The following is a 23,361-nucleotide window of genomic DNA, read 5'->3' as shown; positions in this document are numbered from 1 at the left end:
TCATATTTTCCTAAGGATGAAAACATTTTACCAAAGAGAAGAGTTCACTTTTTTGTATCTTAACTTTTTCAATGACTGAATCAGCAAAGTACTGAAAGCTACATTTCTAGCTCAAAGTAATGCAAAAGAGTTTAGAAGACTGTTGAGCCAGTTGTCTGGGAACCCTGGTTCTCTTGGTTTGCATTCATGCTGTAAGTAAGCTATAACAGAGCATAAGAAGTGAAAGAACTCAGAAAAGCTTGTTGATGCTGGACTCTAATGTTTTTTTCAACTATAGGTAATTTCATATCCCAAGTCCACTTGCTAACACTGCTTTCATTACCAGGTTAGCTAACCCCCCCCCCCCTTAAAAGACACAAGTCTTAAGGAAAACCCCTTCTCAGAGCATAGCCTTATTTGTAGACTGTAGCTTTGAAGTTAAAAACTGTAATATGACATTTCAGGGTCATCTTTTATCCTGTAGAATCGCAAAGTGGCTTACAAATCTGCCTGGAAACTTAAATGTAATCTTTTTCATTCACAAGGGAAATAGAGCTCAGGGTCATTGAACATTTAAAAGCAGAAAACAAAATGTATCTCCTTAGTGAAAAATATAAGGGGAATTAAAGGCAGTAGAATGATCCAATTGGGGATTTGGCCAGATCACCGAGATGAACCTTTATTCATGGTGAAGTAGAATACCAGTACTGACATCAAAGTATAGAGACTGGCTTTTCATGACTTCCCTTCTACTGGGGCCAGATTACTGTTATTCTGGTTGGGTAATTACCCCCAATGTCAAGTGATAGAACTAAGTTTCCATGTTGGGTAGATCGACGCTTTTCCTTGCCCCAGACTGGAATCAGTAAAAAGGCTACCAGATAAAAAACCCTTTATAGGAGTCTTTCCCTCTGTGACCCACTAGCTCTTACAACTAGAGATGCCCATGGAATCATTTTTACCACTCTAGCACACAGGGAGTTGCAAGAGTAGTGCATTGTTCCTGATTTTCTTGGCCCTAGGATATTAATGTACTCCCTATACTTATTACTACTGCTAGAGTCCTGGAGCACAGCAGTATCATTGCTGCTACTTACTGAACAGTGAAGCTAAGGCTAAGGACTAACACAAATCTCTGGTCTCTACCTTAGCATTGTGCTAGCAATTCTTTGAAATTAGTGATTAAAATTTAAAAAAAAAACAAATTAAGAACAAAGACCTACTCTTCTGCCTGGATAGAATCAACTGGAGCCACATAATTGCTGGGAATGTAACCAGTCTCTCCTGTTGTCAGGGAACGGGCTTCCCACCAGTCTCCTTCACTGTAAGACAAGAAGACAGAATAAAAAGAAAGAGAGAGGTTAATAAATCATTCTTTAATATAATTGATACTCCTATATTTAAAGTAGCCAGAAGAATTAGAAAGCATTTCCTAATTACTCATTCATTCAATATACATTAAGAGTTGACTATGTGCAGTATACTTAACTTGAGGAATACAAATCAATAAAAAAGCATGTATTAAGAACCTGTTAAATGCCAGGCACTCTGATAGATGCTGGAGATTCAAAGATAACTTAGATACCTATGCCTACCCTCAAGAAACTTATAGCTAATAGAATCTAGCATTCACTTTACAACATAACTTCTCTTTACTGCTCTGGCTCAAATGGAACACTTTTTTTTTTTAAGGCAAGTTAGGGTTAAGTGACTTGCCCAGGGTCACACAGATAGTAAGTGTTAAGTGTTTGGTCTGAGGCCAGATTTGAACTCAGGTCCTCCTGACTTCAGGGCTGGTACTCTATCCACTGTGCCACCTAGTTGCCCCTCAAATGGGGCATTCTTAAAGTACTTAACATAGTTCCTGGCAGATAGAAGGTGCTTAATAAATGCTTCTTCCCCTTCCCCAAATTCCAGCATCTCCTGTAATGAAGGGCACAAGTTTAAGTCACATGTTGCCCTATTTCTGTTGACACTGATAAAAGCTCTACTAATCAACAATTTATTAAGTAACAATTATGTACCTGGCATATTGTGCTAGGCACTAGAGATTCGAACACTAAAAATGAAACAATCCTTGCGCTCAAGGTGCTTACACTCTATTGGGAGAGGCATGATCCTTTGTCTATATAAAGCATATACAAAATAAACACAAAGTAGTTAAATAGAATGAGATAATTAGGGAGGGAGGGTACTAGCAGCTCCAGCTCAATGAACTATAAACTGAATATAGATCTGTGTTCTCATATGTCAGATTTAGGTTATTAGGCCACAAAGAAGGGCTCAAGACGCTTCCATGGAAGGTATAGAACTCTGAGGTTTCAGCACTTACATCGTGGAGCAGTACAGAATAGAACAGAGACCCCAAGATGCTTCTGGGAAACATCACTACATATCTTAAAGGACTGCTTAGATCTCCACAAAAATGAACTCCTATTCTAGGTTGGAAAATGTAGTTAAATAGACTGGGAAAGGGAAATTGAACTGAAACCTCTGTGGAGATCTCAGTTACTGTAGTTTATAGTGTTAACACTGATATGCAAAGAGAAATCAAGTGTGCCCATGGAAAGCAAGAGAATAAACTTCCCTGCACATATGACATGCCATGAATCTAGTTAGAAGACAATCCTTATGCTCACAATATTCTGGAAAAGATGCTCTAAATTTAAATGACACAGAATTTAGGTCAGATTTTCCCAGAGAAACAATAGTGAGGTATGCTCCTGATGCCCAGCTTTTTTTCTAGAAATCCCTACAAATGCCATATTTAATAAACTAAAATGGTGACCCCATATTCTGTACAATGTACAACTTTCTAAGTATACTCAAATCAAGGAGGGCAATTTAATAAACAATCACAATTACATTTAATATGCTACAGTATTACTAATTACTAATATGCCATAGTATATTAATACAGTATAGTTAATAGCCCACTGTATACCCTTGTTATCTTATTCTTAATTCCTACATTGTTTTTACTGTGACACATCAGAAGATGAAGGAACGTTTTTGCTGGGAGACATTTTAATGCGCATCTTTGAGGAGACTTTAAGTTCAGGGTTTTTTTTAACCTTTTTGTGTCATGGCCTCTTTTGACAGTCTGGTGAAGTCTCTGGACCCCTTCTCAGAATAATGCTTCTAAATGGATGAAGTAAAATACATAGGATTACAGAGCAAAACAATTATGTTTAAATACAGCTATCAAATTTATTTTTAAAAGTTCCCAGGCCCCAGGTAAAGAAGCCTTTGCTTTAAAGGAAAAAAATTTAGGTATAGTATTGAATGCGTTTTGAGAAACCTGATTCAGGAATGTTCACTCAGCTGACTGTTGCTTTCTTTCCACCGGAAATTCCCCGTGAACAAGCACAGGCATGTAAAAAATCTACTGGATTTTTGCTGCATCTGAGGTTGGCTAGCATCCATTTTCTCAAAATTAGTTGAGTAATAGGTACTTTAATCCACATGCTGCCTGCTTGTGTGGCTATGTGGGCAATGTGCAGTGTTAGAAGTCAGATCCCTTCAAGTCAAGGACTGCCACGAGGGGGCAGGGAAGGGGAGGAGAAGAGGGTGTTACTTAAAGGCAGAGATGCCTCTGTGCCATAGGCAGTGGGTAATCCTTCCTGATTTGGGGATGGTCTGTGGCAAGCTTGCAAAACAGCTTCATTCTGTGTGTGTGTGTGTGTGTGTGTGTGTGAGAGAGAGAGAGAGAGAGAGAGAGAGAGAGAGAGAGAGAGAGAGAGAGAGAGGCAAAATTCACCAAAGGAATCTTTTTTTCCATAGCTACACTCATTTGTATTCACAAGTGTTAGTGGAGCTGGTCCTGTAGGCATGTGGAGTTACTGTCTATGTGGCTTACTGAAGGATGTGAGCTCAAGGCAGAAATAAGACTCTGAACGGCTATTGGCACGTTTCTGTGTCCCCACCTTCCTCTCTATCATTTAATAAAATAAAATATTAAATTTCCCTTAAATACTTATGGTCCTATTGTTTACCAAGGAACAAAATATGGGGTTAGTCAACATGCATTTATTAAGCACCTATTACGCACCAGGCATAATGCTAAGCACTGGAGAGAGAAAGAAAGGCAAAAGATATTTTCTGCACTCAAGGACCTCACATTTTAAAGGGGGTAGGGGATGGGGAGACAATATGCAAACAGTTATGTATAAATAAGATGCAGACAGAATAAACTGAGGATAATCTCAGAGGGAAAGCACTAACATTAAGGAAAATCAATTTGACAGCTGAATAGAGGACAGACTGGGCAGCTAGGTGGCACAGTGGATAGACTGCCAGACCTGGAGTCAGGAGGACCTGAGTTAAAAAAACGACCTCAGACACTTAGTAGTTTTATGACCCTGGGTAAGCCTCTTAATCCTGTTTGTCTCAGTTTCCTCATCTGTTAAATGAGCTAGAGAAGGAAATGGCAAACCACTCCAGTATCTCTGTCAAGAAAACCCCAATGGGGTCATGGCAAGTTGGACATGGCTGAATGACACAACAATAACAATGAGGACAGACTGGAGCTGGAAGAGATGTGAGGCAGGGAGATAAAAGCAGGCTACAGCAATAGTCCAGAGGGACTGGTCTTCTTCCTTCTAACCTTCTCTCTTCTTTTGAGGGGGTCATGTAGCAAAGTAGAAAGGATAAGGAGTCAGGAGACCTGGGTTTGAATCCTGACTCAAATACTTCCTAGTTGTGTGTGGTCACAGGCAAGTCATTTAGCCTCTCACAATCTTACTTTTTCCATCTGTAAAATGGGGAATTTGCACTGCCAGATTTACAGGGTGGCTGTGAAAATTGTGCTTTTTGAAACCTAAGAGTGCTTGTGTAGATGGGAGTTATTATTAGTAGAGGTAGCTGAGGGTCTCATGATAACATCTGAATAGTGTCCACTGTGGGCAAGCAACTGGGCTAGGTGGAAGTGGGAGGGATATAAAAGTGGTACCAGATGCAGTCCCTAGCCCTGAAGAGTTAGCAGTTTGACTTTGGTTTACCAGTGCTGAAAATATCATTGGATCAACCAGGGACATAGGTAGGCATGCACTCTCTCTTTTTTTCTGTCTCTCTCTCTGTTTCTCTGTCCCTGTCTTTGTGTCTGTCTCTTTCTGTATCTCTCCTTTGTCTGTTTTTGTCCCTGTCTCTTTCTATCTCTCCTGTCTTTCTGTCCCTGTTTCTCTCTGTCTGTCCCTGTCTGTATCTCTCCTCTCTGTCTCTGCTTCTGTCTGACTGTCTGTCTTCCTCTGTCTGACTTTCTGCCTGCCTCCTTTTTTGGTCCTTGGAGGCAACAGGGAGAAATCCCAGGTCTTTTATCACTCTCTGACTAGGCTCAGTTTCAAAGCACTCAGCCAGGGAAGAAAATGTGTTGGCTTTTGGCCCTGTTAAAGGTTTTCCTCCGTCTGACTTAATTAGTTAGAGAAAGTCCAGCCTCCAGTACTAAAGAGCAGACCGGCTCCCCCAGTACCACTCCATAGAGACCAAAGGATTAGAACAATACTCAGGGACTTCACCAAGCAACAACATCCCCAGGTAGGACTGAATCGAAAACCAGAGCAAACTCGGTTTAGTAGAAGGCACCAAGCCAACTTATGCCACAGATGCAGCTGTGAGAAAATGCTCAATGGAGCTTTCAACTGGCAAAACAAAACAACCCACAAGAAATATGATGCTGGCAAAGGGAGTCCATGGCTGCATGAAAACTAATTTTACATGAGTTTCTCAAGTAATTTTGAAATTCTACTACAGGAAGTTCCTCTTTCACTGCATTAAAAATACAGAAACAGATTAATGTAATCATAATTGCTTCCACAAGGGCAATGTGCTATAGTAGACAGAAGGTAAAGCTTGTCTTAGGTAAGACTTGGGTTTAAATCCTGTTTCTGACACCTCCCCTTAGCTGTGTGACCATGAGCAAGATAGAGCACTAGACTCGCAGTCAGGAAGATATGAGCTCAAATCCGGCTTTAGACACTGACTAGTTCTATGATGCTGGGAAAGTAATTTAACCTCTGTCTGCCTCAGTTTCCCCATGTATTAAATGGGGATAACAGCACCAACTTCATGGTGTTAAGAAGATTGAATGAGATAATATTTATAAAGTGCTCAGCACAGTGCCTGACACATACTAGGTGCTTAATATATGTATTCCCTTCTCTTTCCCCCTTAATCTAAGCCTCAGTTTCCTCGTTATACACAATGATAAAAATACCTGTAGCACCTATTGTGCCTTCAAAGGGTTGCTTTCAGTCTCAAATGAGATAATATATGCAAAACATTTTGCAAACTTTAAAACATTATATGAATGTCTGGTTATTACAAGTTCAGATTTCATGAAATTAAGTCTTCCAATGCCTTCATTTCCTATGCCTGAAGAAGTAGGACAGTGAGGAAGAATGAATATAGTTACACCAGCACACACCAAGAAAGTTCTCAGCCTTCATTCTTTTTAAATACTGTGCTTCATATTTTTAAATTCCTGTGCTTAGGGAAATGACTTTTCAATACAACATGGTCCAACAATCTTCATTAGAGACAATACTTTACTGCCCAGAAGCACCACTAGGTGGAGACATTTCATCATGAAACTCTTAGCAGGCACACCTCGGAAATGTTCCAAAATGGTGGGGGGAAAATAAATGTTTGCAACAGGAGATTAGTTTTGAAGATAGGATAATGTTTATCAAGCGAATTCTAGTTTATTTAATTTTTTAAAGCATGAATTAACTTTAGGATAGACAAGAAAGTCAATTTTGCTGTACATTTGCTGATAGGGATCCAGCCTAGTTTTTTCATTCAGTTGAAATGGTATGGCTAAAATAATTTCCCATTCAAACCCTATATTAAACATTTCAACAAAGCCTAAAATTTTAGTTCATATTAATTTAGAGCCAAACTGCTAGGTTTTGACCAAAATGATCTACAATTAGTTCAGACACACAATGTGCAGAGGAGAAAGAAAGAAAACCTGGGTTCAAATCACTTCTCAAACATTTGTTAGTTGAATGGCCATGGTCCAGGAAATCTTTTAGCCTCTCTGTCTTGTTTCCTCATCTGCAAAATGGGGAAAACTTTTATAGTACTTATTTCATTTGATTGTATCAAATGCAGTGATGTATAGATTTGCTTTGCAAACCATAAAACGCTATATAAATGACAGGGGGCAATTTGGTACAGAAGAAAGGGTGCACCAGATTTGGACTCAGAGGTTGAAATCTGGCTCTTCTACTTGGAAGATCTTGGGTAAGTTACTTCTCTGTTCCTCATTTGTATATTGATGGCATTGGACTAGATCAGAGGTATCAAACTCAAGGCCCTCTTGCTCCTGAACCAGACTGATGTGTAAATGGGAAATGTTTAGCAAAATAAATAAAAATGCAATACAATATAATTTTAATTTTAGTTTTCTAAGTCAATGTGCCTCTAGCAGGGATCTATTTGAGTTTGACACCACCGGACTAGATCTAAGGTCCCTTCCAACTCTAAACCTATGATCCTATAGATTTTTTTCTAAAGTACCATACATTCAATTTAAATTAACGAAAAGGCTGAGTTGCAGAATATTTTACAAGAAATATAGATTCCTTCCTTTAAGAATGAATTAAAAAATTCCACAAACAATTAATAATTATCTACAATGCACAATGGCCTTTTTCCCCTTCCTGAATCCAAAGTAGTAATAGTACTTCATAATACATAGTGATCAGGCCTCTAAGTAAAAAGGGTTTGTGACATACAGGAATTGAAGTGAAACATTTTTTTTTCATCAAAAAAGCCAGAGAAAATTAATAATATAAACAGGCTCACAAAGTAAATATATTTATCTATTTAAGAAAGTTATTCTGAGAAATAACTGATATAAATATTAAACAGCTCTTAGGTATTGAGTAAAGTAAGATCTCTATTAGGGAGGGAGACTTAGGTCCAAGTCTTGCTTCTGACACATACTGGCAGTGTGACCCTGGGCATGCCATTTGACTACTTGGTGTTCTAAGTAACTCGCTGTGACTACAAGTTATAGAGAAAGTGCTAGCTTGTGTTGGTAGAGGGAGTTTCCTTACTCCAGGGGTTCCCTATACCACTGATGCTGAACTCAAATACAGATTGGCTTAGAAAACCATATATTGACATTATTTATGATTTACTGTATTTTTATTTATTTTGTAAAATATTCCCAATCACATTTTTTTTTTTGCGAGGCAATGGGGTGAAGTGACTTGCCCAGGGTCACACAGCTAGTAAGTATCAAGTGTTTGAGGCCAGATTTGTACTCAGGTCTTCCTGAATCCACTGGGCCATCTAGCTGCCCCTCCCAATTACATCTTAATCCGGGTTGGGCAGCTAAAGACCAGTCAGTCACATGTTTGACACATCTGCCCTAAACTAAAGAAATCCTAGGTCTCTGTCTCCTAACCTAAGACCTCTGCAAGGCAACATTTCCTTTCTTACGTCCTCTCTTTCCTCAACAATTCCTAGAGTTCTTCGCCTGGACTTCTTTTTCCCACAATCACACCCTCCCTCATTTTATACTTCTCTGTATATATACATGATTGATATTCCTGCCTACCTCCATCTCTGGGGAGAAAACAAAATTCTTAAGGGCAGGACCTGTGTCATAATTATTCCTCTAATATTCCCAGGATTTAACAAGAAGTACTTTGTACATCATAGATAATTCATAATTGTTTGTGGAATTTCCAAAATCATTCTTTGAGAAATGAAACTATATTTCTTGCAAAATATTCTACATTAATTCATTAATCCAGACTGAATGATCCTTATGGTATTTGTAATTTACCATAATCTCCTTTAAGTCTTGTCCTTCTGATGTTTTTCAGTATTATGGCCCTTTTCCCCATCCTGAATCTGAAGGACCATCAAGAAAGCTTGTCCTTGCATCCTGTTTGTCTCCCAAGTTTCAGGCAAAAAGGATGTGTGATTCGAGGGATCATGGGGCACCTGGTGATCTGATGAGCCAGGGAATACTTGCCAACTTAAGTCATCTAGGGCTGCATTCAAGTTCATGGAACGCAGCCAAGACACATTTTTATTATAAATGTTGGAATTCAATTAAAAAACAACAACAACAAAAAACCCTTGGCTATTATCCATCTTACATATGGCAACTTGACTCATGCCATCCTTTGGATAAGACATCAGTACTTATTTTTACCCAATGTTCAAATGATACTTTAAATCAGGATTTATTTTCATGGACTCTTCAAGTTGAAGACCAGCTTAAAATGATTTGACTTCACAAGTAGTTATCTACCATCGAAACTATTCTCCCCAGGTAATAAAATTAAAAAAGAAAAAAGATTTGTTGGACAGATACACGACACATTATTTTTTCACAAATGGGAGAAAATGACGGGGTTTCAGAAATGCAGGATTGTTTTATAATACATAATTAACTTATTTGAGGCCATGAGACATTATTTTTCACAAATGGTGAAAATGATGCAGGGCTGAAGGGGAAAGCAGGACTATTTTATAAAATGTAGTCAACTTTAATTGATACTTATGGATCAGTTGGGAGAAATTTGTACTGAGAGAATATCTGGCACTTAGAATCATGGAACCCAGGAATCTATGAGATACCCTGTCTCCATTTCATTTCATAAACATTCATGAAGCTCCTGCTATGTCCAAAGCAGAGGCACACTACGTACTAGAGATAAAGAGAGAAATGGCAATTCCTAGCTTCAGGTAGGTTTACATTCTACCTCCAGCGTGGTAGTAATACCATACTCATTTCTGATGAGATGGAAATAGCTGGATGTGATGAAGAAACTAGAGCTGCCTCTGGAGGGAGTGATGGGGGATGCCCAGAGGAGATTTCTGATCAAAGACCAGTTGGCCTAGACAGTCTCTGAGATTCTGGGAGGCTCAATGAATCTGATGGCACCATGGTTTGTTTTTCTAAACAGGAGGGGCCCCATGGCCTCCAGCTCCTGCCTTTCAACCAGCCAAGGAGTGGGAGGACACACACCAGGAGGTGTGGCAGCTGCCCTGTGAGAACTGGATCCTTCCAGCTGACAAGAGCCAGGGGCAGGGGGAGGGGCAGGGCAGGAATGGGTAAGGGAAGGAAACAGATGCCATCTGTTCCTCTACTGCTTTATTGCTTCATGGTTTTCCCTCTTCCCTGTGCATATATTTGACTTCTGCGCAGTTGTATTTGTTTGTATATAACCTTGGAATTGGGGCATTTAAGTCACACAGTAAAGAAGTAGAGCTGTATAGACAGTAAAAAAAAGATACACATTTGAGAAACTTTATATCTACTTCTTGTAGAAAAAAGTTGAGCTCAGAGTACAATGGCCAACATGAAATTAAATGTAGGCCAATTAAAAGATGTGGGTGAAGATGGAGTTCATCTTCCTTGAATGCTTCTCTTTAATTTCAGTTTATGTTGTGGAAAGACAAAGTTAGAAGGACCAGATAAGCTAATGGGAGGGGGAAGGAGGGAACCAGTCCTTGAAAAAGGACTGGACATTTGGTAAAAGATTTGTGTCTAGCTATTTGGATATTTATATTCATTTGCTATCACTAATAATCTCATGGCTACAGAGAAGTTGGTAAGATCTCCCAGTTTTTTTCAATCTCTTTTAAAAGCTCTAAGCTATCTCAAAAAAAATTCACGGGAGGTAGCAAGGCACAGTGTTAGGAGAATTAGACAATGAATCAGAAAGCCTCTCTCCTAATCCTATCTCTGCCACTAAATAGCTGTGCTTCTTGGGACAAGACATTTCCCTCATTGCACCTCAGGTTCATTATCTATAAACTGAGGGGTTGGACCAGGTGTACTTTATCACTCTAATGTCCTGTGATTCTAAATAGGAGAAGTGGAAACATCAGAGGAGGGAAGGGAAGCACTGAGCCTATTTCAGAATTCAGCATTAATAGGCATTAACAGGCAAGACAGGTCATTAAAGAGCAGAATGAAGACTACGAGTGTGTATACACACATATGTATGTATGCATATATATATGTACATACACACATATATGTAGAAAGTGTATGAGTGTGTGTGTGTGTGTGTGTGTGTGTGTGTGTGTGAGAGAGAGAGACAGAGAGAGAGAGAGTGAGAGAGATGGGAAGGAGCTGAGAAGTTTAAAACTGAGCCAGCATTGAGACCCCATAATCCCCCCCTCAATTTAGATGTGTTTGATACCCTTCATTAATTACACTTCCCAGAGTGGCTATTCTAGACTTTTTCTCTCTCCTCAGGACTCCCATATAAACTCTTCCTTCCATCCTCATAGCTTCATACTTTACTGTGAAAATTAAGGCCATTTGAAGAGAACTTCCCTTTCTCTGTATTATAAGACCCCTTTAAACCATTCACCATTCTCTTGTTGCTCCTCTCTGATGTAAAGGTAGCCCATCTCCTTACCAAGGCTATCCCCTCTACCTATTATCTTGATCCCAGCTTCTGCTGGCATCTCCCAGATTGCTCCCAGAATCATCCCTCCTCTCTCTAATGTTCCATTTCTCCCTTTGTACTAGTTTCCTCCCTGCTGCCTACAAACACTCCCAGGTTTCCTTTATCTTTAAAAAAATAAATCAACCCTACAACTTCTCAAGCTACTCTCCTTTCTCTCTTCCTTTTCACAGCCAAACTTTACAAAAAAAAATGATTAACCCTCATTGTGTCTACTTCCTCTTCTCAGCTCTTTGGAATATGGCTTCCTACACTGAAATTTCTCTCTTCAAAGTTACTAATGATCTTGAACTGCCAAATCTGGTGGCCTGTTCTCACCAGACTTCATCCTTCTTCCTTGAGTTCTCCTCAATATTTGACATACTTAGTTGACCACCTTCTCCTGGATGCTTGTTCCTCTCTGTTCTCTCCTGGTTCTTCCCTCCTTCCTATCCGACCACTTCTTTTGGATCATGATCTGTATTCCAGCCCTAACTCTGGGTGTATCCTGAGGCTCTGTACTAAGCCTTCTCTCTACACTCTTTTGTCAGCTCCCATGGGTTGAAATATCATCCTGAATTTATATATGCACCTCTAGTATATCTCTTGGACTCCAGTCCTGCATCATGAACTGGCCAGTAGACATTTTTAACGGGATGACCCACAGACATCTCAAATTCAACATGTCTGAAACAGAACTTGTTATCTTTCTCCCAAACCTGCCATCCATCCAAAGTTCCCTGTTACTACTGAAGTCATCGCCATCCTTCCGGTTAGCAGATTTGCAACTTCAGTGTAATCCTGGGCTCCTCATGCTCACTCATCTCAGATATCCAACCAGGTGATCAGTCTTGTAGTTTCTATCTCCCCAATATCTTTGGCATCTGGGCCCTTCTATGCATGTGGCCAAAACCCTAGTTTAGGCACTTGTCACGTTTTATCTGTACTAGATCCTCAACTCTGTCCCTTCTCCAATCCATTCTCTACTGTCAAAAGTGAATTTCCTACAGCACCAGGTCCAACCACAGGTAACTTATTACACTACTCAATAAACTCCAATGGCTTTCTAATTATCTCTAGAGTCAAACTCAGACTTCTCTGTCTGGCATTTAAAGGCCTTTATGACCTATTTCTAACTTAACCTTTTCAGCTTTCTTAGACTTTATTAGTTCCCTTCAGGCTATCTACAATCTAGCAAAACTGCCCTTCTTGTTGTTCCTTAGATAACATCTTTTTTGACTGTGCACAGGTTTTCTCCCATACCTAGAATACACTCCTTCCTCACTGTTTCTTCTTAGAATCCCTGGTTTACTTCAAATTTCATGTCAAATATCATCTCGTACTTGAGGTCTTTCTTTATCTCCCCTAAGCTTCTAGTGTCTTCTTCCCACCACCATTTTCTTATATTTATATGTTTATTTTGTATGTATTTTGAAATAGTTGTGTATGTATACATACACACACAAACACTATTTATACTTGTGTGTGTGTGTATATATACACATACACATACACACACATAAATATTACTTGTACTTGTAGATATGTATGTATATTCATATGTATACACACAAAGACAAAAAAAGCATTCCATGACCTCAATCAGCATACATTCTATAGAAGGAAACAATATGTATATGGATGTGTGTGTGTGTGTGTGTGTGTGTGTGTGTGTGTGTGTGTGTGCGCGCGCGCGCACAAATACAGGGAGGTAGGTGGCATAGTGGATAGAGTGCCAGCCCTGGAGTCAGGAAGACTCATCTGAAAAAAAAAAACAAAACTGAAAAGGTAAATTGGAACCAGACCGTGGAAGTCCATGGGTAACACAATAAAGGGTTTTTACTGCCTCTAGAGGGTGATAGGTTTATTCTTCCCTTCACTGGAAAAGGTCTTTAAGTGGAAGCTAACAAGTTGTTCACACACACACACACACGCACACACACACACACACACACACACACACACACAATGTGGTACAATGGATAGAGTGCCAGGCCTAGAATCAGGAAGACTATCTACCTGAGTTCAAATCTGATCTCAGATACTTAGTTGATGTGTGATCCTGGGCAAGTCACTTAACCCTGTTGGCCTCAGTTTCCTCATCTGTAAAATGAACTGGAGAAGGAATGGCAAAACATTCCAGTATCTTTGCCAACAAAACCCTAAGTGGGGGCAAAAAGAGTTGAACGCGACTGAACAAGTGTACACGTCCATCCATCCATACACATGTACATATGTATAACTGCCTACCTTGTGTATATATGCACACATATTGTTTCTTCCCATAGAATGTAAGCTGACTGAGGGCAGGGGATGTTTCTCTTTTTTTTTGTCTTTGTGTACACAGTGCCCAGTATAGGGCCTGGCATAAGTAAACACTTGCTTGATAGTAACCAAGAAGCAGTTTGATAAAAACGGCAGGAGACATGAACCCAGAGTCGAGAGATATGGATTCCAATCCAAGCTCCAAATCCTGCCTCTGACACTTATTAGTGACCATGTACAAATCACTCAACCCCTCTGTACCTCAGTTTCTTCACCTATACCATAAACAGATGGCATGCTAACGCAGTAGCTGGAATTTATAGCACTTCAGGGTGCACAAAGCACTTCAATGTTACATGTTATTTGATCCTCATGACAACCTTGGAAGGTCAGTATATTTATTATATCCATTTCACAGATAAGAAAACTGAGGGTCGGAGAAGTTGAGTAACTTGCTTAGGGTCACAGAGCTAATAAGTGTTAGAGGCAGGATGTGAACCCCAGTCTCTCATAACTCAAAGCCCATGCTCTCTCCACTATGCTACTGTGCCTCCAGGGGTTATGAGGAGGGGGTTCTATAAACTTCAAAGGCTCAAGGATCTAGAGTTGAAAGGGATCTTAGAGGCCCCCTCATTTTCTGGAGAAGAAAAATGGAAGCCCAGGTAGATTAAGATCACATAGGTATATCAAAGTGAGGTCTGAACCCGGATCTTCTGATTTCAGAGCTAATCCTTTTTCCCCTGTACCACACAAATGTGAGTTTCTTAGAATGACTTCTTACAAATGGTACGCTGAAAGCTAAATAATGTGACAACAGCATTCCAAACCTCTCCCCTCTTCCACTGATCTCTTCCTCCACACTCAGTAATGAATTTTGATTCATGGATGTTAGTGAACACCTGTGGTTAAGAAGATGCGACTTCAGGGATCCAAAAGTGAGTTATTTGCCTAAAGTGAGTGTAAGGAAGCAAGTTTTCTCATCGTGGAGGTGGCACATTTCCATTGACCCTCTCTAGATTGAGTTTATTTAGACTGTTTGGAAGGCCTGGACACTAGACAATGGAACTGTTAGTGCCTGAGGCTGGTCACGGTCAATAACTTTTCCCATTTTTTCCTTCAGAGGCAAGGGATATAAATAGTGCAACCTCTACAGCTGGGTGGCCCAGGGGGATAGAGTGCTGGGCTTAGAGTCAGGAAGATCTAAGTTCAAATCCAATCTCAGACACTTACCAGCTGTGTGATCCTGGGCAAGTCACTTGGCCTCTGTTTGTCCCAGTTTCCTCAACTATTAGAGATAATAACAGCACCCCCCTCTTAGGGTTGTTGAGTGTATCAAATGAGATAACATTTGTGTAATATGCTTGTCCTCTCCAGTCCCTCCTTTCTATTTCTAGCCCCATGATCTCACACCCTAAGGGGTCGCTAAGAGTACCATTGTAGGCGGAACCCAGTTTTCTCACTGCACAAAGTCTGGGAATATACAGAAAGAGCCAGGTCTTTGCTGGAATGAAGAAAGCAAGACCCCTAACCAGAGCTGGAATGATAGCAAGTCAGAACTGGGCATCGATGAAAGACCCTCCTACTCAGGTTCTCTTCCACTTACTAGTGATAGCACTAGTAAAGAAAAACCATTCAGACTTTGGGGAAAGGCTTTCCTTGACATACTATTTTCTAGGGACCTTGGATTTCGCCAGAGGGCTCTTATCTACCTACTAATTCAGTCAGATTCATCTACTCTAGATGATATTTGGAACCTGAGGTGGGGATGGGATCATTATTTCCTTTATCCTTTAAAAGAAGAAATTTCATTGTAAGAGCATGTTAACCAATACCAGTTATACTAAGCCTGGCATAAAATGCAGCATTTATAAAAGGCAAACATGGCATCAAGTTTGCATCATTTGTTCTGCTTCGCTCCTGATGACCTGCATTGAAAATGCATACATCGCAGTCACACACTTGGGTGGGTGAAATCTCTTCTCTTTCCATCTCACAAAGGTTTCAGTCACAAAATCACATTATTTGGAAACGCCCCTGCAAATCTCACTAATTGGAATGTTTAGGAGTTTTGAAAACAGAAGGAATTTGTTGCTTGCTCTGAGTGAGGGCATAGAGAGTGGAACGTCTGAAATGTGGTGGTGGGGGAGTTCTCCAGGCAGTGCCTAATGTAGGAAGCCAAGTCATGTGCCAAGCTTTTGAAATTATGGATAGATGGGGGAGGATGCTCAGCTATGGTGGTGTACCTCAAAAACTCTCTGGAGGTGTAGTTTCATGGGACACTGCACGGGGTCACCAATTGTGTTTGTTTTCCCAAATTTTTATTACTCTGGCTTGCCTAATTGGCTCAGTGCTTCCACTGCCTTCCTCCCATCTGGAAAAGCAAAGAATTGATAGCACAAAAATCTCCTCCCCAAAGTCAAAGGCACGAGCATTCCTCAAGGGCACTTCCCAAACTTACGAGCTGTTAAGTATTTGAAATTTTTCTCCTTTATGAAAACTCAGGTCATCTTCTGTTCGTGCTTCATAGTCATAAAGGGCCACAAAAAGGGTTACACCTGGGGAAAGAAAACAAACCAAAAGCAGAGATTACAGAAGAAGGTACTGATTCAAAGAAATTACTCCCATTTCCTCTTTCTCACCACCAAAAAAAAATTAAGAAATAAAATAGCTCACTTCTCCTTGATGCTGTTCGCACTGGTGATACGGTTAAATATTGCTTCATCTGCTCACAAGGCCGTGACAAGATACAATATCACAATTAATATGTGGGAAAAATGATTTACTGGGTCAATAAGCATTTATGAAATGCCTACTATATGTTACGTTCCGTACTAAGTGCTGGGGATGTAAAGAAAGACAAAAGACAGTCCATGCCCTTGACTTGCTCATAGTCTAAAAAGGGCAACAGCATGAAAACAAATATATACTAACATTTGTATATATTTATTTGGTTGTTGTCTCTGTTGGGACTAATTTAGGTTGCAAGCTTTGTCTAAGGAAACACAAATTTGATCTGCATACATCATCTCTGAATGAATACATGACTTTTTTTTTTTGCATGAGCCTTATTACTTTATTGGTATAAGGGAGTTCCTGAGGAATTCCCTTTACCAAAGCAAACTTACAGTCTTAGAGAGTTGCCTGGGAAGGTGAGGAGGGGAGACTAAAATATTAAGTGACTTGCCCAGGCTATGCAACTAGTATATGTCTGAGACAAGACTTGAAGGCAGCTACATGGTTTATGCTTTGTGTTTATATCCCCAGTGCTTTGCATATGGAAATGAGCACTTAATAAGTACTCACTGATTTAATGAATTGATTGCAACAATAACTTGTTTTGTTGAAGGGCTAGGTAAAATTGGCCTTCATACCCTTGGTTATAGCAATATTTACTCTGATACTAGATCTTATTAGAGTACATTTTAATTGAATGTAAGCTCTTTGAAGGCAGACACTATTTCATTTTTGTCTTTGTATCTCTATCATCTAGGACACTGCCTGGCATATAGGCACTAAATAAATACTTGACTGATTGTCTGATATAATCTAGAGTTACTCAGATAACTCATTTCAGGATGGGTGCTTAATGCGCCCTCCATTGAAAATAGATGTTTCTGTTGCTGGTGTTAAGGGTCAATTTCATTTAAAGAGGCTACATGGTACATTTCATTGAAAAAGACTTTGCCTTTACTCACTCATTTGTCCATAACTAGTGTACTCTGGCCAAAAAAGAGGTCTTTTTGCTTCAGAATACATACTTTGTGGGGCAGTTAGGTGGCACAGTGGATAGAGTACAGGTCCTGGAGTCAGGAGAACCTGAGTTCAAATATGGCCTCAGACACCTACCAGCTTCGTGACCCTGGGCAAGTCACTTACCCCCCGATTGCCTCCAAATATATGTATATACTCCACATATGTGTACACATACACCACATACACATACATATACACACACTTTGCTTTGAACAGAAAAGAGTGTCTACTCTTTCTTTCCTGTTGGGTCAATTTTCTAATTCTCTTTGCTCTGGCTTCTCAATTAAATTTCCCCACACTTCAAAGTGCCTTCGATGGCAAGAAGAACTCATGGAATGGGTCCTTCTCTACTATTCATTAAGAGACTTTGCAACTGAAGTAGTTTCAAGACAACAGATGTGCAAATGAGACCATTCAAAATGTTAGGAGAGCACATGGTACTGAATCTTTCAATCCTGCTGAAAGAGGGACTTCCTGCAGGAAAACTGGTATTCATCAGGTATGCAGTCTGACCATACAAAAGGAGACTCATTTGGCAAACATGTTCTTTTCTTTAGGCTTCTTTGAAAGGTTAGAAAAGTGGCTATTTGGTATGTTGCTGAAAAAGGGGTCTCGGGTACCTGGAAGATCATTCACCTTGATCATCTCAAGGAACATACAAATAGGTCTGGGACCAATTGACTAATTAAGCCAGTAAGCATTTTTTAAGTGCCTGCTCCTAGAAAACTTCCTTTGATTATCTTTAAAGGTCATCAAATTTATATTAAGAAAGCCCTATTTTGTGTCATGGATGGCATTTTAGCATCCGTGATTAAATTTCTCTTTCCCTCCTCTGTAAAATCAACCAATTAATATGTATTTGTAGAATACTATATATAAGGTAATGTGCTATAGGAGTATAACTCTATCCTTGCCTTTTTAAACCTTCATTCTCCTTGGGGAGTTAGGGTATATATGTACACACACACACACACACACACACACACACACACACGTACACATATATGTATAAATGTACACACATGCACACAATCTACATATATGTATATATGTGTGTGTATGTATATATGCACACATACAACATTTGGACTAGACTTGAAATTTCATTAATATATAGAATTCCTGATGAGGAAATACCCTCTACCAATGCTGCTTTACAAGTCTCCTATAATCAATAGACCTGGAGGGTTTCCTGGGACACTGAGTAAGTGACTTACCCAGGGGCATATAGCTGGCATATATCAGAGGTAAGAATTGGACCCAGGTATTCATGAATCTGGGGTTGGCTTTCAATTCTATCCACTATACAATACTGCCTCTTATTCATAATATCCAGATATAAAACAAAAGATCATTAATAGTGCAAGGCAGCAAAACTCATCCATGCTACTTATCAATTTATTTTTGGATTTCATGTTGTGATGGGAGTAAGACAGTATCTTATTCTTAGATTATGGCTGGTGACAACAGATTCTCTTGCATTCAAGAAAAACATATAAACATGATTTCAATGACTTGTATATCCAATTACAAGAATTCATACGCTGTGTGGATGAGTTATCTGAGAGGATGTCTACTCAAACAGGGTATGAATTGAGTGTCACAAAATAAGTGTCACAAACTGCTGGAGAGCATGGTGCCTCTCAAAACAGGTATAGGAGGGGGCAGCTAGGTGGCGCACTGGATAGAGCACCGGCCCTGGAGTCAGGAGGACCTCAGTTAAAATCTGGCCTTAGACCAAACACTCAACACTTATTAGCTGTGTGACCTTAGGCAAGTCACTTAACACCAACTGCCTAAAAACTAAAAACAAACAAAAAAAAACAGGTATAGGAGATTATTCTGCCCTTTTTTTTTTGCCAGGCATTATTTTGGCCTTTTCTTCTCCCTTGGTGCTATATAAAAGCACCTTAAATCAATGATTCTCAACCTTTTTGTGTGTTATGGACATCTTTGGAAGTCGGCTGAAATGTACAGACTCCTCAGGATAATGTTTTAAAATGCATATAATGCACAGAATTAAAAGGAAACCAATTCTACTAAAATATAATTATTAAAACATTAAAAAAAACCTCTAAGTTCATTGGCCCTAGGTTGAGAACCCCTGCCTTAAATATCTGTAAACCAATTGATTGATGTATTCATTCCTGCACACAGTGGGAGACAGCCTGTCCCTATGGAGCCTGCCCTTTTTTCTTTCCTCTCCCAAGCCAATCTTCTCTCTTCTCCATTCATGCTTGATCAAGGATGCTGGGATGAGTAGCCAGGAACCTGACTCTAGAATTCATCTTTTTAAGGAAAAGCTACATTTATCATGAAGCCAAGTTATCATTGTGAGGTAAGTATTGCTTTCCCCCTGCACAACAGGTGGCCAGACAGTTGGGTGATTATAGTCAGTTCAGTAAGTGAGCTAGGTGTGTCCAATTTTGCTTTTCAAGATATACTCCCTTTGCAGAATGTATTAAATAAGTATGGCATGTACACAGGATGAGAAGGGACAAAGGTTCTTACTGACCCTAAGGGATCTCCTATTTCTCAGATAAAGAAAGAAGACATCCTTATTTCAATGTCAGCTGGATGAAGAGAGTGAGGGTGGAGGGGCTGAAATCAGGCTTATTTGCACCCAGTAAATGTCTGTTGGGCAAACAATGGGTACTTAATAAATATTTGATGGATGGATAGAGAAGATTCCATATTCTTCAAAGTTTTTCTAATAAACAATAGGACCAGACAAATAAAACATTAACCAGTAGAAAAGCTTTAGAAAACAAAAATTTATAAAAACAAATGAAAAAATATTCTGGCATCTTGGCAAAGAAATACCCAACACTGGACAAAGCACTAGTTAAGTCAATAAACAAATATGACAGTGAAATGTGAATGTAAGGCAGGAAAATGAAGATCTGAGAACATGATAACCGACTTAGGATGTGCAAAGCTATTTTTAAATGCATATAATATACAAGACTGCAAAAGATTAAATGCATATAATAAATAGGATTGCAAGGGAAAGAAATTCTACTGAAATATAATTATTGAAACAAACAACAATAAAAAAAACCAATCTAAGTTCATGGACTCTAGGTTAAGAATCTGTGACTTAAATATACACATGTATGTCAAGAATTGTAGATGGGTAACATGGAATAGCCAGCAGGAATGAATGGGAAAGTCATAGGGAAAGACTAGGGGGTAGGGTGAGGGGAAGGGCAAAGACTGAATTAGCCTCTAACCTCATGGAGTGAGGATTGTGGAAGAAATAAAAGAGAAGATCAAGGGAAAACTCTAAAATTGGCATTGAAAGAGCAGTGAACAGTCCATAAAGGTAAGTGGACCATGTTTAATGAGATCCACAGTCCCCGAGAAAGAATTTTTGAGATAATGCTTATTTGGGGGTTGAGGATCAGAGGGTTTTTTTTTCCTTTCTCATCTCTCTGATATTTTGACTTGCACTTCAGATGAAACACTGAGCCCCATTTCCTCTTACAGTCCCCAAATCTTAAAAATGAAAGAATTAATTTCCTCTAGCATTTTCAACTCTGGGGTGGAGTGACTCTCAGTGAAGAGGTCTTTGGGGCTCAGGTATTAAACTGCACAACACTCAAAAGTAAACACCCAACGTTGGGGGCCTACCTGTTCCTCCTCTTGTACGCAAGGTCCCGGTGTGAGAAGAAGAATTGACGCCACCAAAGACGGTTAGCCCTTGGCCACCAGCCGCATGGAAGTTGTTGTAGTTGGGGATGGACGTCACGCCAAAACTAGGGTAATGCTGGGGAGTGGGGTCTGTCCCATAGCGATAGCCAGAGCTCTGGTTTAAGCTGCCATCCCTCTCCTCTGTCAGTTTTGCTGCTTCTTTATCCTTACATTGGACACAGCCCATTCTCTAAACTCCTACAAAGACAAAGAAGGCAGAGCAGGGGGCGTGTTAACGTCAATGGTACTTGTATGAACTTGCTTAGTTCATGACTCAACAGATAGCTGGCATTCACAAGGCTGCTGTAAGCATTCACTTGCACAATTTTAGTCTAGCAAGGGACATGAACAAAAATTCTCCTCCCCCATTGCAAATAGCTCTGGCTCAGAATTCATCTCTTCTTACCTAGCCTATTAATAACAGTCTCCTAACTGGTCTTTTTGCCATCAGTTTACCCTTCTTCAATTGATTCTTCAAATGGCTACCTATGAACATTTCTCTGATCACATTACTCTTCTATTCTAACACCTTGATGATACCTCATTGCCTTCGGAATGAAGTGGCAGTACTGAAGAGGTAGTGTGGTATGTTGACAGGTTTTCTGAACTTTGAGTCAAGCAGACCTGGTTTTAAATCCTATTTCTGATACTAGCTGTGTGATGATAGAAAAGTCACTCAGACTTTCTGAGCCTCAGTTTCCTCATCCGGGAAATGCGGATACTAATACCTATAGTATTTGCCTCAGGGTTGTTCTGAGGCTTTATTGAGGGGATGGACATAACATGTTTTATAAACTTGAAATTGCTATATAAAAATTATCATCATTGTAAAATCTCAGAGCTGGAAGGAATCAGAAAACTCCTATAACATCTTTGATGATTATCCATTCATATGTGTGTGTGTGTGTGTGTGTGCACGTGTGAGCGCTCATGTGTATCTCAACAAGTTGTTAGGGAGGAATGGACTTACTACCCTCTAGAGTCAGTAAAAACCCTTTACTGTGTTGTGTTATCCATGGATTTCCACAGTCTGGTTCCAATTTACGTTTTCAGCTTTTTTTTTTTCATATCACTTCCCTTCATGAAGTCTATACCCCTAAACTGAGCTACTTTTACTTGCCCTTTTCCCTTCTCATCCTGCCTTCCCCCATGTTCATAATACTTCTCACACCATCCCCTCGTGCAGAGAATGCAATACGTATCTCCCTCCCATCATCTCTACCTGCCAAACTTCTTCCTTTCAATCAAGGTCCAACTCAGGAGTCTCCTCCATTAAGACTCCACCCTCACTTCCATCTATTGGATACACTTTCTCCTTTTTCAAATTTATCATAGTACTTTGCCTGGACCTCTCCTTTGGACTTTTTATGATATTGTCTCTAATATCATAATTATTTGAGTATATGTCTAATTTCCCTATTAAAGAGTGAGCTTCTTGAAAGAAGGTTCAATTTCCTATCTATCTTTGTGTCCCCAAGACCCAGGACAGTGTCTCAAATACAATAGGCATCAGATGAATGTCTGATGAATAAAAATGCTGTCACTAATTGGCACTAACTGCCCATACATTGGTTTGATATGCACTCAGGAGGCAATAGTACTGTCACGTATTATAATTTTCAGTAGGCAACAGCTTTCTTCCCAAATTGCTCCAAGTATTTTATAACCTAGCAAAATAACACTTATCTGAGAGAGATGGGCTAGAGAAGGCTAAAACAAGCCAAGGACAATCCACAGATTGAACTGCCCTCCTTTCCTTATCCACAAACTAGTATAAAGCCCATTCAATAAATGTAAAATATAAATCAACTTGCACCACATCTTCCATCAACAGTCTATAAAACCTAAAATTTCTGGGTGGTATGACTAACTTCAGTCAGTCACCAAACTAAACAAGATGATGATAAATATCAAAGCTAAGAAATAGTTTACAGATGGAAAACAAAAAAGCAAAAAAATAAACAAAACCAAAAACAAACAATTAAATGGCACAAACTAGAAGGTCCTATTATCATAAAAGGTTTGCATAATGTCATGACAGCTGACAGCAACAGAGTTATCACTTAAAAACACAATTACATTTTCAACTCTCCATTAACCTTTATCTTCCCCGCCTCCAACACTTTCTACTGGAATTAATTGGAATTAGTTCTTTACTAGACTTTGGTGTATTTTCTCCCCACAAATAAAACTTGCTTTTCACTGTTTTGTTGTGAAGGCTAGAAATGAAGATAGTTCCATTTAAAAA

At 39.5% G+C, this 23,361-nt stretch overlaps 1 protein-coding gene across 6 annotated transcripts in view; it reads right to left on the bottom strand.

The window, feature by feature from the left end:
* Positions 1 to 23,361, bottom strand: part of FYN (FYN proto-oncogene, Src family tyrosine kinase) — a 309,834-nt gene that overhangs the window by 71,254 nt on the left and 215,219 nt on the right. For all 6 annotated transcript variants that reach the window (XM_021008095.2, XM_021008092.2, XM_021008091.2 and 3 more), the window contains 3 exons: positions 21,054 to 21,311; positions 16,126 to 16,222; positions 1,203 to 1,301 (listed from right to left, as the gene is read on the bottom strand). In XM_021008095.2, coding sequence (XP_020863754.1) covers positions 1,203 to 1,301; positions 16,126 to 16,222; positions 21,054 to 21,300 — 443 coding nt within the window. In that variant the 5' untranslated portion in view covers positions 21,301 to 21,311. The remainder of the gene's footprint in view (positions 1 to 1,202; positions 1,302 to 16,125; positions 16,223 to 21,053; positions 21,312 to 23,361) is intronic.

This window comes from Phascolarctos cinereus, unplaced genomic scaffold (genome assembly GCF_003287225.1).
Source record: "Phascolarctos cinereus isolate Bilbo 61053 unplaced genomic scaffold, phaCin_HiC Scaffold_5;HRSCAF=322, whole genome shotgun sequence".
NCBI lineage: Eukaryota > Metazoa > Chordata > Mammalia > Diprotodontia > Phascolarctidae > Phascolarctos > Phascolarctos cinereus.
Note: the sequence above shows the minus strand (reverse complement) of the source record. Positions and strands in the feature narration are given on the sequence as shown.